Source organism: Falco cherrug, chromosome 1, assembly GCF_023634085.1.
Source record: "Falco cherrug isolate bFalChe1 chromosome 1, bFalChe1.pri, whole genome shotgun sequence".
NCBI classification, from domain to species: Eukaryota; Metazoa; Chordata; class Aves; order Falconiformes; family Falconidae; genus Falco; species Falco cherrug.
In genome coordinates, this window is record NC_073697.1 from 44744129 (window position 1) to 44759113 (window position 14985).

General features: G+C 44.4%; 1 protein-coding gene across 10 annotated transcripts in view; it reads left to right on the top strand.

Moving 5' to 3' along the window:
• Positions 1–8183: 8183 nt before the first annotated feature.
• REEP1 (receptor accessory protein 1) overlaps positions 8184–14985 on the top strand; it is a 70511-nt gene continuing 63709 nt past the window's right edge. For 2 of the 10 annotated variants that reach the window (XM_055710992.1, XM_055710995.1), the window contains exon 1: positions 8187–8392. In XM_055710992.1, the coding sequence (XP_055566967.1) occupies positions 8361–8392 (32 nt within the window). In that variant the 5' untranslated portion in view covers positions 8187–8360. Of the gene's footprint in view, positions 8393–14985 lie in introns of all 10 variants that reach the window. The other 8 variants (XM_055711010.1, XM_055711008.1, XM_055710981.1 and 5 more) reach the window with 7 other exon arrangements.

Consider the following 14985-nt stretch of genomic DNA (forward strand, 5'->3'; position numbering starts at 1 on the left):
CCTAGTTGTTACCAGTAAGAGATTTGTAGCACAACCTGTTGCACAGCACTCTGGTAGCTGCTATGCTGCTGGCACCAGGGAAGACAACTTTAGTGCTAAAACAGCTTCAGGTCTCTGCCTACCACACCAGTTCTGCAGAGCTGTTGTAAGGTTAAAACTATCTCATGTCCCATTATGCTGTTAACAGTCACAACTCACAAAGTCATGTCTAGACTACTTTATGAAATATTAGCTGGAGACAAGGCTCTCCCCTGTATGATGCAACTTCAAAGCTGGCCCTGCTTTGAAGTGGAGGTTGGACACAATGACCTCCACAGGCTACTTGCAACCTAAATTATTCAGTTATTCTACTAAGTCAGGTGTAGCTGCAGCGGTATGGAGCTCAGCATGAATTGAATATCATCCCCTGGCTACTGAGGACATACTTGTGTAGCTGTCTCAGAGTAAGCTCTGTGTTGTTACAGCAACACCTTTATCAGTGCCCTAACTGGTTTCAGGGTAGTTCTGGGAAGACCATATGATTCGCTGGCACACTTCTCATGGGATATAGATATACCTTCACAATCCTGCTGTTGGCAGTGCTATTCAACTGGCTTTATTTCGTCCATTTCATTTCAGTGGCACTTGGAGAATCTCTGAGCTGTACTAGACATGAAGTATTTTCAACAGAGGATGCCTGAAATGGGGTCTGAGGGAGAAGAGAGTACAGAAACATTCTGTCACCTGCATACTCTGCAACTTAGAGTGTCTTATTGGAGCCTGGAGGGAGAGGGAGGGAGAACAGGTGCTTGCAAATGTTTCTCTTAGCAGCTAGAGAGATTGAAACTTTCAGTTTTCTGGCTGGAGACTGATATGTAGATAGCTTTTTTATTTATTTTTTTTTTAGCAGTTGGCTGTTGTCTTTTTTCTCTTGATTGTATTTATAGAGTAGTTTGTGGTATTGTAGCATAGACTTCTAGGAGTCCAAATTTTCATTTTCAGCTGGAGCCTTTTCAAATCTTGAGTTAGGAGTCAGATGGGATCACTATTTGTGGGGAAAAACTACTGCTGCTGTCCTTAGTCAGACATGCATCATTCAGAAATGTATTAGAATGTTATCACTTCACAGTACCAAATGTTGGGAGTGCTCTATGTGGTACTCCCACACCACTCTGACCTTTGTAAGTTGAAAGTAGCTACTAGCCAAGAAACTGTTATCTGGTCTCATTAATAGTGGCATTGAAGTCAGATATTCTAAGTCTTTGAAAGGGAGCAACATTTGTAGGGATGGGTCCTCTATAAATAACCTATAGAAGGTAACTTGAAAACTCTTATCACAATGGATGTATTTTTCCTTTGTCTTTTTTCTGAAGTCTCTAAGTTGTTTGTTTGGATCCTGCTTTTTTTCCATTTAAGGTTTGGAGCTTAGCCTTTTTTGTCCCTGGGAAGGCAATTAATACTTGTTCTTACTGCCACATAATGAGAGAAAGAAGCAGGATGATACTGCAGGTTTTTCGTATACCCTGACTGCAGAGAGAAAATATAGTTATATAACTTGTCTATGTAGAGAGGCATATTTCTCTGACATCCTTTTTATTTTTCCTAGAATTAAATAGAACTGGAACTAGTTTACTGTGGTGGAAATTCATGTTCATGACTATGAGAGTCAGTGTCTTTAATAAGCTCTGTGCTTTGACACTCAGCATTTCTCTTTGCATTTAGAACTGAGGAGAAACCAGTTATAAAGTAGTGGGTGGTTTACACGGCTTAAGAGGAACAGAACAGGACACACATGGGAGAGGCAAGTGTATTGCTGTGTATGGGAGGAGGAGGAAAGCCCTGGTAGATGTATGGGAGAGCCCCTGGAGAAATGAGTGCGCTCACAGCAAGGTTGCTGCTCACCTGCAAGTACTTCTGAGCAGCTCCTATGGGAAGGCATCTTTGCCAGGTGTGCCAGTGCAGTTAGATTCCTTCTGTCTCCCTTGGGGCTCAGCACAAAATTGAAATCTGTAGTTGCCACATCCTGGTTTGTGCTGGGATTTAAATTGATCCTGAAGGTCATTAGCAGCTTTTTATTAACGCTTACCATGAAGTAGCATTTATACAGTTTATTAAAGCATGTTTTTACAAAGCCATAGTAGTCTAGTAATTGCTTAGTAATTTCACCTATGTATAGGATACTGCTAAACAGAGCAATGCCTGTGATACCAGATCGGTTGGTTAAAGGCAAGGGACAGCAAAGAAGCCCACTTTGCTTTCCTCTCTTACTGCCTTTGATTTTTTTATTACATCAGTCTGAAGACAGCCTGTCACTAGAAACTGCTAAGACCAGTCTGCAACAGTCCTGTAGCTTTCCCCTAACATAATTAAGGCTATCAATAGCCTCCCCAACATTCCTCCTCTGTTTGAAGGAAATCTTCTCTGTTCTGCTCATGAGAGGCCCCTTTCACTCATTATTTAGTTTCTTGTTATCTTTAGCATTCCCATCTGCATGGCGCCTCAGTGAAACCTCAAGGCCATGCACTGACCATATTTCTCTCAACATCCCTCTTTAACAAATGTCATGTTCACTCTAGCACTTAATTACCTTCCTCCTTTCTCTCTGTGTCTGCTTTAAGGGCAAGAACATGGTCAAGTCATCCTTCAGTACATTTACTATTGTATTGTAGTCACTGTTAGACAGTATACAGTAATAAAATTTAAAAAAGCCCATCCTTCCAAGGCAAGAATATGAGAACTGATACACTAGATCAGACCAAAGCTTTGTGCACCTTAGTATCTTCTGCCTGGTGATAGCTGATAATTAGGGCCCAGAGAGGCACACACCAGCAAATTGAAAGAGTAACCCTCCCCTGGTCTTCACTCGGTATGCACTGTCCACAGCAGTTTGCCCAGGAAGCAGCCCTTTCCTTTTTCAGAATGATGAAATGTCCTGTTTTAAAGCTAGAACAGGCTTGGTCTTGCTCGTGGTTTCCAGGCTTGAGAGTATGCCTTATTATTAGAAGTCACTCTTGCAGTTCTTCTTTTAGAAGTTTCCTTTCCTTAACAGAGGGAACATCTCTGTCATGCTTGCCATCTCACTCCAGCAGACATTCAGACGGCTAGTGTTCATGAAAAAGAAAAGCCTCAGAAGGAAGACGGTGAGAATCTGAACCTGCTATAGGGAAATCCCAAGCTGACATTCTCCCAGCATCCAACCAAGATATCTGAGCAGCATGTCTTCCCCTTTTTTTGCAGTCTTTATCAAATATGTGAGTGGGTTCTTTTCTGGCAGGGACATGGGGAGAAGTGCTTCATAAATATAAGGAAACTGTACATCACGTCCCTAAGAGGAGGCAATGTCTCTTCTTACCTGCTGTACCAGGAGGCTATACAATTTGATCCAGAAGATCTCTCTTCCAACAATCTATTTTCTGATCACCAATTTTTTTGCTCATACATATGTTTTTTTATTGAACTGTTCCCTTTCATTTTACATTTCTGTTGTGAGCTGTCCATAGCAGGGTGTTTAGAACATAAATAATGACAGGCAGATCATTTGGAGACATGAAATAGACCTGATGGTTGTGCATGGCAAGGCTGAACTGGAAAGATGGTAGCAGGTAACAAGGGACAAGAAAACTAATCTAAGTGTCAGAAATACTGTAGTAATAGTGACAATTCGTTAATGTCTTTATTGGCTTTTAAGGCTGAAAAATTAAGTTCTACTCTAAGATACAGTCCTTTTTTCATCAACTTAAAAAAGACTCTTATCCAAGCATTTTCTTTGTTCTGCAATGGTAGAATCGAAAACATGCTGAACTGGAATAATTTGCCATGGAGCTGAAGGTTCTGCAAGTGCCTCACAGCCACCGGTGAATTAATCTAAGACACATGGATGTATTCCAAGGCAGAGGCATCTTGCGTCATGTAAGTTAAAGAAGGAGGTATGGGAAGCAAAGAACAGACTTCTTAGAACATATGTTTGATGCATGACTTGAGGTATTCAGAGCTTAGTATTTGGGGATGCCGAGTACCAGTGACTGATCTCTGTGCTGCAAAGTTTCATATTAGAATATTTGGGGGTAAGCTGTCCCATTTTGGTTACCTAAAGCCAAGTGATACATTAAGCGCACTGGTATTTTCCCCAAGATCTTGTAGTGAGTCATTGAGAATGAAGAGTGCTTCGCAGCAATCACAGTTCCCAGCTCAAGTGCCAGACCACACTTTTGAGACAAAATAGGCATTTCTTAATCTCTCTTTGCTAATGGCCATAGCTCTGAAGCAAGTAATTCAATAATAAAGATGGAAATGGCAGCCAGAGAATGCTGACTGTCTCCACATGCTTTAACAATACTCCACATAGAGTAGCATTAACCTTTTCCTATCTAGTCCATATCTGTTAGTAAAGTTGAAGTTTTAGAAATGGGCATTTCTCCATACTGTATTCAGCAGCTGCATCCTTCTTGGATTTTTTCTCTAAATGTCCACATTATCTTTTTCAGGTTTTGTCTATTTGTTTTTTTCTTTTGCTTCCCAAGTAGAAGTCAGGAGATAAATGCAAGAGATCACCCATTCTCTTCCAGTGGGTGGAAGACCAAACATTTCTCCTCCAAGAGGCTGAGCGTGTGTATGTGTGTGCACGCATGCATGTGCCTGAAGAATATCTATTTCCTGATCAAACTATATTTCTTCTGATACTTTTTAGCTACTGTAACAATACTATATATCTGTGCACTGTTTCTATTGTGTGTGTATTTTTTAATATTTTAATATTTTTTTTGTTATTGTTTTTCTTTACATGAACTTCAGCACCCAAACATCACCACAGGTTTCCTGTCTGATATTTTTCTCTATACCTGGGGACATTCCCTAGCTAAGTTCTCTGTTTTTCTCAAGCTGGTTTGAAATGCCTCTCATGTAGGCTTCATCCATTGGAGGACATTCCTTCTTGATAAGAGTTGTCTGCACTTGCTACTTCCTGACCTTTTCTGGATTCAGCAGCAGAGTGCCTTGTGCATATATATCACTCTTCTTGTTCTAAGAAGACTTGGCTTGACAGTTGTTGTGCAGCTCTGAGGCTGACATCCCCTCTCCCTAGAGCCAAAGAGGAATGAGTCTGGTTATGATAGAGGTGTTTGTTGGGGGGTCTGAATTTTCCATAGCTGTGAGCTGCTCGGAAAAGTAGTTGCTAGGAGAAGGCTGCATAGTATTTAGGGCAAGAGTGGTGGCATTGCCTCCGTTAACAAAGCTGATTTGTTTTGTTATTTGGGGAACAGGGAACAAACCATCTAATAGTGCAGTCTGTGTAGGTTTTTTCACTGCCTGACTTTTTTCCACTGCTAAAGCTCTTCTGAAATGTTCCACTAGCATTGGGTGGCCTCTCTGCTGAGCTGGCTGTGTAAATTAATTCATACCTGTCCCTAAGCTTTAGCTCTTAATGTGTCTCTCCATTATTTCTTTATATACTGGATCAGGAGGTTTAATCGCAAAGGAAAGGCTTTCTTCAAGCAAAGTGTCTTTCCGGGATGCTTGGGATGTCATGTGTGGAGCTTACAGTCGCAGGGCTCTGTGACTTATCCTAAGACACAGTCCATAAAGGGTAGATAGGGGGCATTGTCACCCTTACACTGATGACTCAGTTGAGCTGAATTTCTCTCCTTCACCCTCTGTTTGCCAAGTATGTACTTAAGTAAAGCTTCCTGCTTTCACATTGACAGGCTCATTAGGCTTTCGATCACTGGACTACTTTGTTAACTAGCTGTGTACCTTTGAGGCTTAAGATCAGTCAACAGTCATCAGGTGGTGATTGTGTCGTTGTGTACAAACCAGCAGCACTAAGAGGGGTCGAAGTCTTGCTTACCCCTGTCAGAGAGAGCTACCAAACAGAAGAAAAATTTCTCCAAGCCTTTCTGATGGTCGCTGCCCAGAAAAGGGACCTGCGGGTCAGCAGTGATGGCAACTAGCAGGAGTTTCAGGGAGCATGGTGGGCTGGAAAGAGCCATCAGAGCATGAGGCTGAGTTATGCTTTTGATACTGAAATGTTTTGCTGCAGCTTTGGGTGGTGTTGTGCTGTCTGTTATGTCTCTTTATGATCCAGTATCTTCTCCTGTTGGTCTGTTTTTCTATGCTTGAATACTAAGTGTATTACTAAGTACGAGTGTATTACAAGTACTACATGGCAAGTTCTGTGTACTGCAGTGACTACACAAATACTTGTGCAGAGAGAACTGTGCCTTATACTTGATAGTGTCAGACCATTAACTGTAATGATGTTGTGGAGTGTCTGCCAACGTGCAGTCTAAAATTTCACACTAAATAATCCCAATACATGAAAAATCTTGGGTAACAGATTTTCAAGTACTTGCTTGGCTACAATGCACAAGCAAGACAGCCACTGGATGATTCCTGCCTAAGAGTTTGGGCTAGATGACCTAGTGGCTTCTTTTGGTGAGAAGGCAGCTCTTCCAGAGAGCGATCCTTGTCCTGAGGAGACCACTTGCTTATTGCAACAGACCACCCACTCCTGGCTTTGTGGTGCTTGTACCGCAGTCCTGGTACCTAACCTGGTACCTGGTAACCTGGTGGCAAGCTTGAGATCTAAGGATTGCTGAAGACTAAAACACATCATGAATTCCCATGGGCATGTATGCTTCTGATAGAAGAAAAAAAGCAAAGCAGATGGCTGTAGCGATGCTGCCGCTGTAGGCCCTTGCAGTCGCGGAGGTGGGGACGTTTGATGGTGGCCCCGTACCTTCAGCCGTGGTTCCCAGCCTGTCTGTAAGCAAAAAACCAGCGGCGTTTGTGGCGGCGATGCCGCTGTAAGGCGGGGAGCGGGGTGAGGAGGTGGCAGCCGGGTACCGCGCACGGCGTGGCGTGGAAGTTCCCCCTGGTGGAGGAACAGGCCCACTGCAGCGAGAGCAGCAATGCGGGTCCTCCCCTTCGGAGGTGGTTTTTAGAGGAGCTGAACATTAACTACGTGTATGTCCATCCCTGCGGCTTTAGCTGAAGCCTATGGGTGCTACTGGTTTCCTGGGGACCAGCTCCAGTGAGCCTGTGTAATAGAAGTTGATCCCGTTGTGGAAGAACGGTGTTAGGTAAAGGCTGGATATTGTGTGATGATCATCTCCCTGTGGAAAAGGGCAGGAGTGTGAGGATGTCTGTGGCCACCTGGGACTGGAGAGATCTGTGATCAGCTTCTAGCTCTGCTGCCTCTGGTTTGAAACATTCAGTCTCTCCCCAGAAGAGTTCCTCACGGGTTACTCACAATACATTAGTGAATTTCAGCCTCTTTCAGCTTATGCTGTCTCAGAATGATGGAAAATTTGCTGCAGATGCACAGTCCTAGAGAAGAACAATGTGTTGGGCATGGAGGCAGGGATCCTGCAGTGCAGCCAGGGTGGCTGGAACCCTGGCCCTGGTGCCTGAAACCAGGCCAGCTGCTCCATGGAGCACCCTCTAAGTGAAGCTTGGGGCTGGTCTCCTGGTGGCAAGCTTGAGATCTAAGGATTGCTGAAGACTAAAACACATCATGAATTCCCATGGGCATGTATGCTTCTGGTAGAAGAAAAAAAGCAAAGCAGTAGAAGATGATTACTAGTGTTCTAATCACGTCCAGCACGTGCCAATGTAGCGAAGGAAAAGAAGAATCCGAAGGAAACTTGGGGAAGAGCAACCTGCAGGTCAAGCCAACATCTGTTGTTTTCTGTGTGGGCAAATGTTCCTTGTGGAACTTGGGCTTCACGGCTGTGAGAGCCCCTAATGAAAACTAACGTGGAGGACAGATTACTGGCTGTCATCATGCATCGTGATGGGAATCCACCTGGATCGTGTGGCCAGTACCCTTCTTGGTTGTGCCTGGAAACTTTGGGGCACGGGGGGGACTCTGTCTCTTCCTATATATTCAAGAAGCCCATCAACACCATGCTGTACTTTGTCCTTAGGTTGGTACGAACAGTCAAGCTAAGCTTTGCTTTGTGTCCTGCTGGGCCGCGGTGGTCCAGGAGCGACACGCGTGTGCCCGCTGCCGCAGCGCGGGGAAGGGACCCAGCCCGGCTGGCGCGGCCACCGCCCCCTGCGTCCCCGAAGACCCCCCGTACGGCCGGGGGTCTCCGGCTGGGGAGGCCGGTGGGAGAGGGGAAGCGTCGGGGGCTCCTCCCCCTCCCCCTCCTCCTCCCGCAGCGCCGAGCACCGCGGGGGGCGGCCGCGGGCCCTGCCCAATGTGGGCGGCCGGGCCCGCCGCGCGTTGGCTGCCGGCGGCGCCGCCAGTGAGGCTGCGCTGAGGCTGCGGGGCCGGATGGCCGAGCCGCCCGCCCCGCTCACTCGGGCGGCGGCCGGCGGCGGGCGAGGAGACGGGGCGAGCCCTCCCTGCCGGGAGAGCCAGCCCTGCGGCACCTAGCGCCATGGTCTCATGGATCATCTCCAGGCTAGTGGTGTGAGTAGCTGCCGGCCGGCACCTGCACGCCCGCGCCCGGCCGTGGGCACGCGTGTGGCTGCATGTCGGGGGGTGTGCGGGGGCCGTGCCGCCTCTGCCGCTCGCCCCCGCTATGGAGACGCGGTGGCGGCGAGTCGGCTAAATTTAGCGGGTTGTTGGTAGGGATGGGCAGCTCGGCTGCTTGGTGGGTGAGGGAGAAGATAAGGTGTGTCAAACGGTATTTTCCAGCGTGGGAAAATTACCAGGGGATGGAGGGCAAAACGCTGCCGTGCTGTACAGCGCAAGGTGGCAGGGGAGGAGGAGGGCGGCTGGCATCTCCCGGTGCTCGGCGATGAAGGGTCCTGGGGGTCAGGAGGGGGAATCGAGCCTCAGCGGGTGGGAAAATGGACGTGGATTTGGGCAGAGGGGCTTTGTTAGCGGGGCTCGGCGCGGCCGGCCGGGACTCGCGAGGGGGCGTGGGAGAGGCAGCGGCGGGGTCTCCCAGCCGCTCCCCCGGCTTTCTTCTCTCTCTCTCTTTTTTTTTTTTTTTTTTTTTTTTTTTTTTAAGAAATATCAAATATTTCTTTCCTCTTTGTCACTTGCCGCCCACCCTCTCAAAAGATGTTCTCGATTTCCCTTTAACCTGTCAGCCTGGGAGGAGAAGCATGTGGATCTTTGCACTTGTCCTACAGCTTTTCCATGGCTCGAAATGCTGTAGGTGGGAATACATGTAGAAATTCCCTGGAAATTCTTCCCGGCAACAGGGTAAAATGGAGCAGCCTCGAGGTATATATTCATCTGCCCCACTTGATAAGAGATTCAGTGAGAAAAGGTCATTTTTGATACCACTAGGAAAATTCCTGGGGAGGGAGTTTAGGCTTAAGGTGGGGCAGCAAGGATGGCTGATTTGTCTCCCTTCTGGAAATGTGGCTGGTCAGGGGTAGTACACTAAATCAGATGAATCATTTGCCAGTTTTCTCTGTCTGATGCATACAGCTGCAGACTCAGGAGAACATCTGTTGTGCTTTTTAAGTTATTGTAAAGGGTCTGCAAGGGCCTGTCACTTTCTTTGTCTGCAAGAAACGTGCCATGATGTTGCACCATCAGCATAGTTCCAGAAAGGCATTTTCAAGGTCTCCTCTTTTGCCGTATGAGATGAAACATCAGAAGGGAAACTCGCCTTGATCTTAGCTCTCTCTCTGTATCACTAAGACATTGGGCGGCTGTCAGATATGAAAATTTTGGGGGATTCCAAAGTTGAATTTAGCCTTTTGAGGTATATCATGTGGATTCAGCTGCAGTTGTTGCTAGCTGTTATTGGGTTTGCACTTCATTCTGGTAAAGCGTGTTAAATATGTAAATGATTTAATTTGTACAGTATGCTGTCAGAAATATCTGCACAGTTAATGTGACGTAACATATATTGTCCAAGGCTGCTTTTCTTCTCTACTAATTTCCACTTTGAAAAAACCTGTCATCGTGTAACCCAGCTAACCCTCAAGAACAAAGAATGTCTATGGAGAGGTGGTAGTTTAACTTACTTACCTCAGCACACACACATAGACATGGGTGATTTTATCTAAGACATATAGACTGGGTGAAAATCTGATAGGGGTACGATATGGAGCAGTTGACATCTACAGTCAGCTAATTAGCTGAACATATAAACCTTCCTGTTCTCTTCAGCTTTATTTATCTGAATAGCACGTCACAGTATGAAATCAGCTGTGTAGATTATGGTACCAATTATTTATTATACTAGAATTTCAACATCAAATAACAATTTGAATATGCAGTGTAAATATTAATAATTTAGTAATCATAGTAATAATTTTAAAATAATTTTGCAAGGAAAACTAGGGCAAGCTAAGCTTGATCACCACTTTCTTTGCACTGCTACTTAGTATACATCTATCTTTTAAGAATGCTTTGCACCAGGAAGTGCTGGTTTGTTAGGATCCCAGCAAGAAACTCAAACTCTGTAGACTACTGCTTAAAATACCATTTACCAGAGCTAACATCATAAAGAAGAAGAGGAGAGTATAAATAATCTTACATCCCATCAGATGCTGGAAACCCTGAACTGCCGAGTGTTACTAATGAAACTGGAACAGCCCTCCAGTCTGGGTGCAGCACACCCACCATGCAGGTCCGTCTGTGAAAAGATTACCTTACATTTTGGTTTTTTGAGCCTTATAGTATTTTCGCTTTTTATTTTATTAAAAAAAAAGAAGAAGAAGAAAAAGAAGAAAAGGCAATCCTATTCATCATTTCTACTGTCAAATGAAAAGGACGTTCATGAAAGAACTTGTGGCCACACTTTTAGAGGAAGACAAACAGGTACAGGCAGACTGGTGACTGGTGAGCTTCCTACAGGCTTCTTTGTTGCAGTTAACCAGCTGAGTTGGCACTGCATCCAAGGGAAATGTGCAGTACAGTGTTGGCCAGAAGGGCAAGATATGTGCAGCATCGCACAGACCTGCGCCTATTCAGGTTAACTGTTGGGTGGATCACTGACTCTATGGTGTACAGTGGTCTTCAGATTAGGATCATGGCAAAGATTTAACCTGTCTAATCTGGTTTCTTCATCTCATTACGAATCACTAGTTGATCCATCAGTACAGATAGCTGTGCTCTAAGTAGAATGGTCACCTGGCTGGGCTTTTCCCTCCCCTGTTCATGCCTATTTAGGTTTTTTTCCCATCAAATCTTACTCATAAGGATTATGAGGAAAGTGGTGTGGTGTGTTTTAGACACACTGTGAGTATTGCTTTGTGCTCTTATGACTTCAGCTGATCTCTGTGGGGGTTATGTCTGATATGACTCAGCTAACAGAAAGGGCTTTAAAACAAAAAGCAAACCTTCGCTTTGGCTCTTGGGTGCTCTGTTGCTTCCACTGTCTCCGATTTGCTTGTTACTATCTCTGTCCTGGATGTTTCGATTTCCAAAATGTTGCTGAAGAAGAAGGGTCTGTGAGCATTCCTCACCCACTTCAGTGGGAAGCCAGGCAGCTTATTGCAAACCTGCTCTTACATCATTTCAGTGTAGTCTTTGGACTTTGTGTTAGTGCTGTTTTGGAGTGCTGGCTTGCTTGTTCTGTTCTGCCTGCAGAGCTATGTGTAGGTAACACCCAGAAAAGAGAGGACAAAAACTTAAGAGCAGCATCTTATACTGCCATAGCTGTGCATTAAAGTCTAAGACTTTATTATGTCAGGATCTGCACTAGGTACTGTACAAATGCAAAGCAAAAAGACAGGGGTGTGCCTGGATATCTGTTTCCGTTAAAAGCTCAATTCTCATCCTCCTGTTGTCCAGGTAGTTTTTTCACAAAGCTCAATGAAACAAAATCAGGATGTTCTTTTTCTGGCAGTAGATTACAGGTGACTTTTCCACCAGGGGATGTCTGTGATTGCTGTAATAGCAATTGTTGCATCTTGGAGTTATTTGTTACTTTGTCTCTTGCAGTGACTGGAATGGGATAGCACCGTTATGTTTGCGTTAATTACAATCCTTTTTTATTCATCATCTCTGAGTACATCTCAAAGGACATCCTGGAACACCTGTATCTCAGTTTCCTCATCTGTGAAGTGTAATGAACTGTGCTGAATTTATCTTGCTTGAGACAGACCAGAAGGGATCAGTGGCATGTCCTACCATCTACAGCTTATTACTATTCACTTCAAAGGAGGTTCTTTTTGCTTCAGGTGGTAAAGACCACTCTGGCAGAAAGACTTGGGATCAGGATCAGTCTTCATTATTGCAGTCCAGTTCAGCTACAATGCACACCACTGGCAGTCCTAGGTGGTTACTGATCTGCTATACCTTTTGCCTGTTGTCTAAAAGTATTTTGAAGTTAAAAGTGATATTTCTAAATGAGGCCTATTGTATTTGCATGGAAATCCTATTCTTTTCCCAGAAACGTGGAATTTGCTTTTTGTGCTTGGGATCACGCAGAACAGAAATACAAGTTTTTCCTCTGACTCTGGAAGTTAGGCACATCATACTGCCTGTTGAAAGCCTTTCAGTATGGAACACGTGGCAGAAGAAGTTGTCAGTAGGAAAGAGGCTGGATCAGACAGGTCATCGATAGTTGAGAAGTTACTGTGTGACTTAGGCATTTGAATTCCTGCTGTGAGAAGCTTAGAAGTACATTGCAAATGGTTAGATATGTTCTTCATGGTGAAAAACTGCAGCCTAATCATGCTTTTTTGCCAGTATTTGGTTTTTTTTAATCAAAATATCAGCAATGGCTTGTCTGATCTCTTACGGTTTGATGTGAAATAGGGTGGCAGCCTCAGATGTGTTCACTGGGAATTCCTGGCCCTGTGTGGAAGTAAACAGGGATTTGGGGATTTATCAGAGGCATCCTTTCTTCAAGCTGTCACTGGAAGTAGGTAGGTCTGAACAAAACTGAAGAGGAATCAAAGAATTCTTCAAACTGATGAGTAAAATTTCCTTCCCTGTCACAGTTTGTCAGTTTTTTCTTTCTTGGTTACTGTGATGCCGTTTTAGCAAGGGTACGTGAGATTAACCACCCCCATCCTCAGCTGGTGTAAATCCATAGTGCTACTGAGTCAGATGTCAATTTAATCAAAAGACACTGCTTACATCAGTAAAGAATTTCCATTTTAGAGAAACTTACAAAATCCTTCTTCCTCCTGTTTTTTGTGGAAGCCTGAAGAGATTTATGAATGAAAAAAACCTTAAGCCATATAATAGATACTATATGATGATAGAAAGCGTTAACTTGTATCCTTTTCACCAGAGGCAGGCAGACAGGATCTCCTCAGTTGGGTGAGGGTTGTTCTCATGAAGGCATAGCACAGCTCTGTGCTTTTGGTTATTGATATATCAGCATTAGTGTTTCAGTTGATATATTCCACATATGTGAAGGTCCTTCTTCACAGTCTATGTTTTTTATTTAGTGCTGAGAGGGTGATGTGAAGGATTATGGTATTTATTGCTTTGTTCAGGCCTCAACACCAGTGATGCAAAATTTCCTGAAAACACAGTGATGGGCCTAGTGTGCCTTGAGCTCTCAGCTAAGGCTATGGGATGAGTTTGCAGTAGACTTTTTTTTACATGCTCTGAGGCTGGGAAGTGGGAAGGGCAAACCACCTGCAGAGTTTGCTAAGAAATGTTATAATAAGGTGGTGCAATCCCTCTGAAAATGATCATGCAGTCTTGCACTGCTGCTCCCCTTTGCCTGACAAGCAAGGGGGTCTTTGCAGCTCCCAGCTCAGCTCAGTTTCCACCATGTGCATCTCTACTGCAGCTTTTACAGCTCTGCTGAGGGGGCAGAACCTGTTGGTGACAGTAACTGACAGAGGAGCATCCAGCGCAGGTGCGACATTTGCTTTGCCCTTCACATGAGATGTGACTGTGCTGATCATGCTGCAGGGGATAATGCTGCCTACTGCTTTGTCAACCGTGACCCAGATTTTCCTGCACAAGCACAGATGTGTTGGAAATGCTCTTAGCCCTGGTGGGGAAGGTTTTCTTGCATGCACGTTACAGATGTTACTAGTCCTGGTTTGGTAATTAAGGATGTTTTACCAAACTTACAAAGAAATTATGAGTTATATCTAAGGGGCTTGGCCTTTGAAGCTGCCTTAATACAGTATTTTTGCCTTTGTGGGACCCTCTTCATTTCACTATATTGAAGCATTAATTTAGTATTGTGTCACTGGACTGATTTTTACTGCCATTGTACTGGTAAGTACTGAGGCACAGGGAGATCAAGTGGCATGTCCAGTATTCCATGGGAAACCTGTAGTAACTGGTAGTATATTTCCTTCAGGCTCCTTGATGAATAAATTAACGATAGGGATCTAATCAAGGGAATTAGGCAATGTGATGGACTTGTGATGGGTATGAGAGGGGTAGAAAAAACCTACAGACTTAAATAGGTACTACCTGAAGCAGTCAAACAACCAAAGGCTTAAATATTATGAATAATGACCCATTCCCTTTCAGATCCTCAGTGCTGTTGTCAGTGTCACAGACAGCAGAATGTAATAGCCAGACTGCCTAATTCAGGCTAAAAAGTCAGGCATTACACTACCTAATGTTGGTTACTTAGTCCCAGCTGGTAGATTTAGATCCAAGGTACTCAACTTGTGGTCCACAGATGGCTGGTAGTCCACAAATCAGGCAGTCCATAGAAATGTTTCAGGTCTAAAACAGTAACCCTCATACAGGCAGTTATCAGTTATATATGAACCGATTTAATCAGGTGATACAATTTTTTACTACATTTTTTTAGTTACAAGCTTTGTAATTCTACCGAATTACAATTTTGTAGAAGTTTAATGTTTCAGCATTTTACCAATTCCATGTGACTCATTATTTGCCAGCTATCCTTCAACGACAATGGGATATAAAATGAGTTGTATGTTTCTTTCAAAGGGGCAGGTAGTCCAGTGATGAGGAAAAGTTGAGAAACACTCTTCCATGCTCTTATTGCAGTTAATAGAGGAGACCGACATCTCTGAGGAGCTTCCATAAAGATAGCGTGTAGCATGGAAAGCTGTTTGGTCAAGAGGAAATGCTTGGTAGAAAGAGGACAAAGGAGGGCATATAATCATGTCGCCCACTTCTTGAGCAGTTACTTC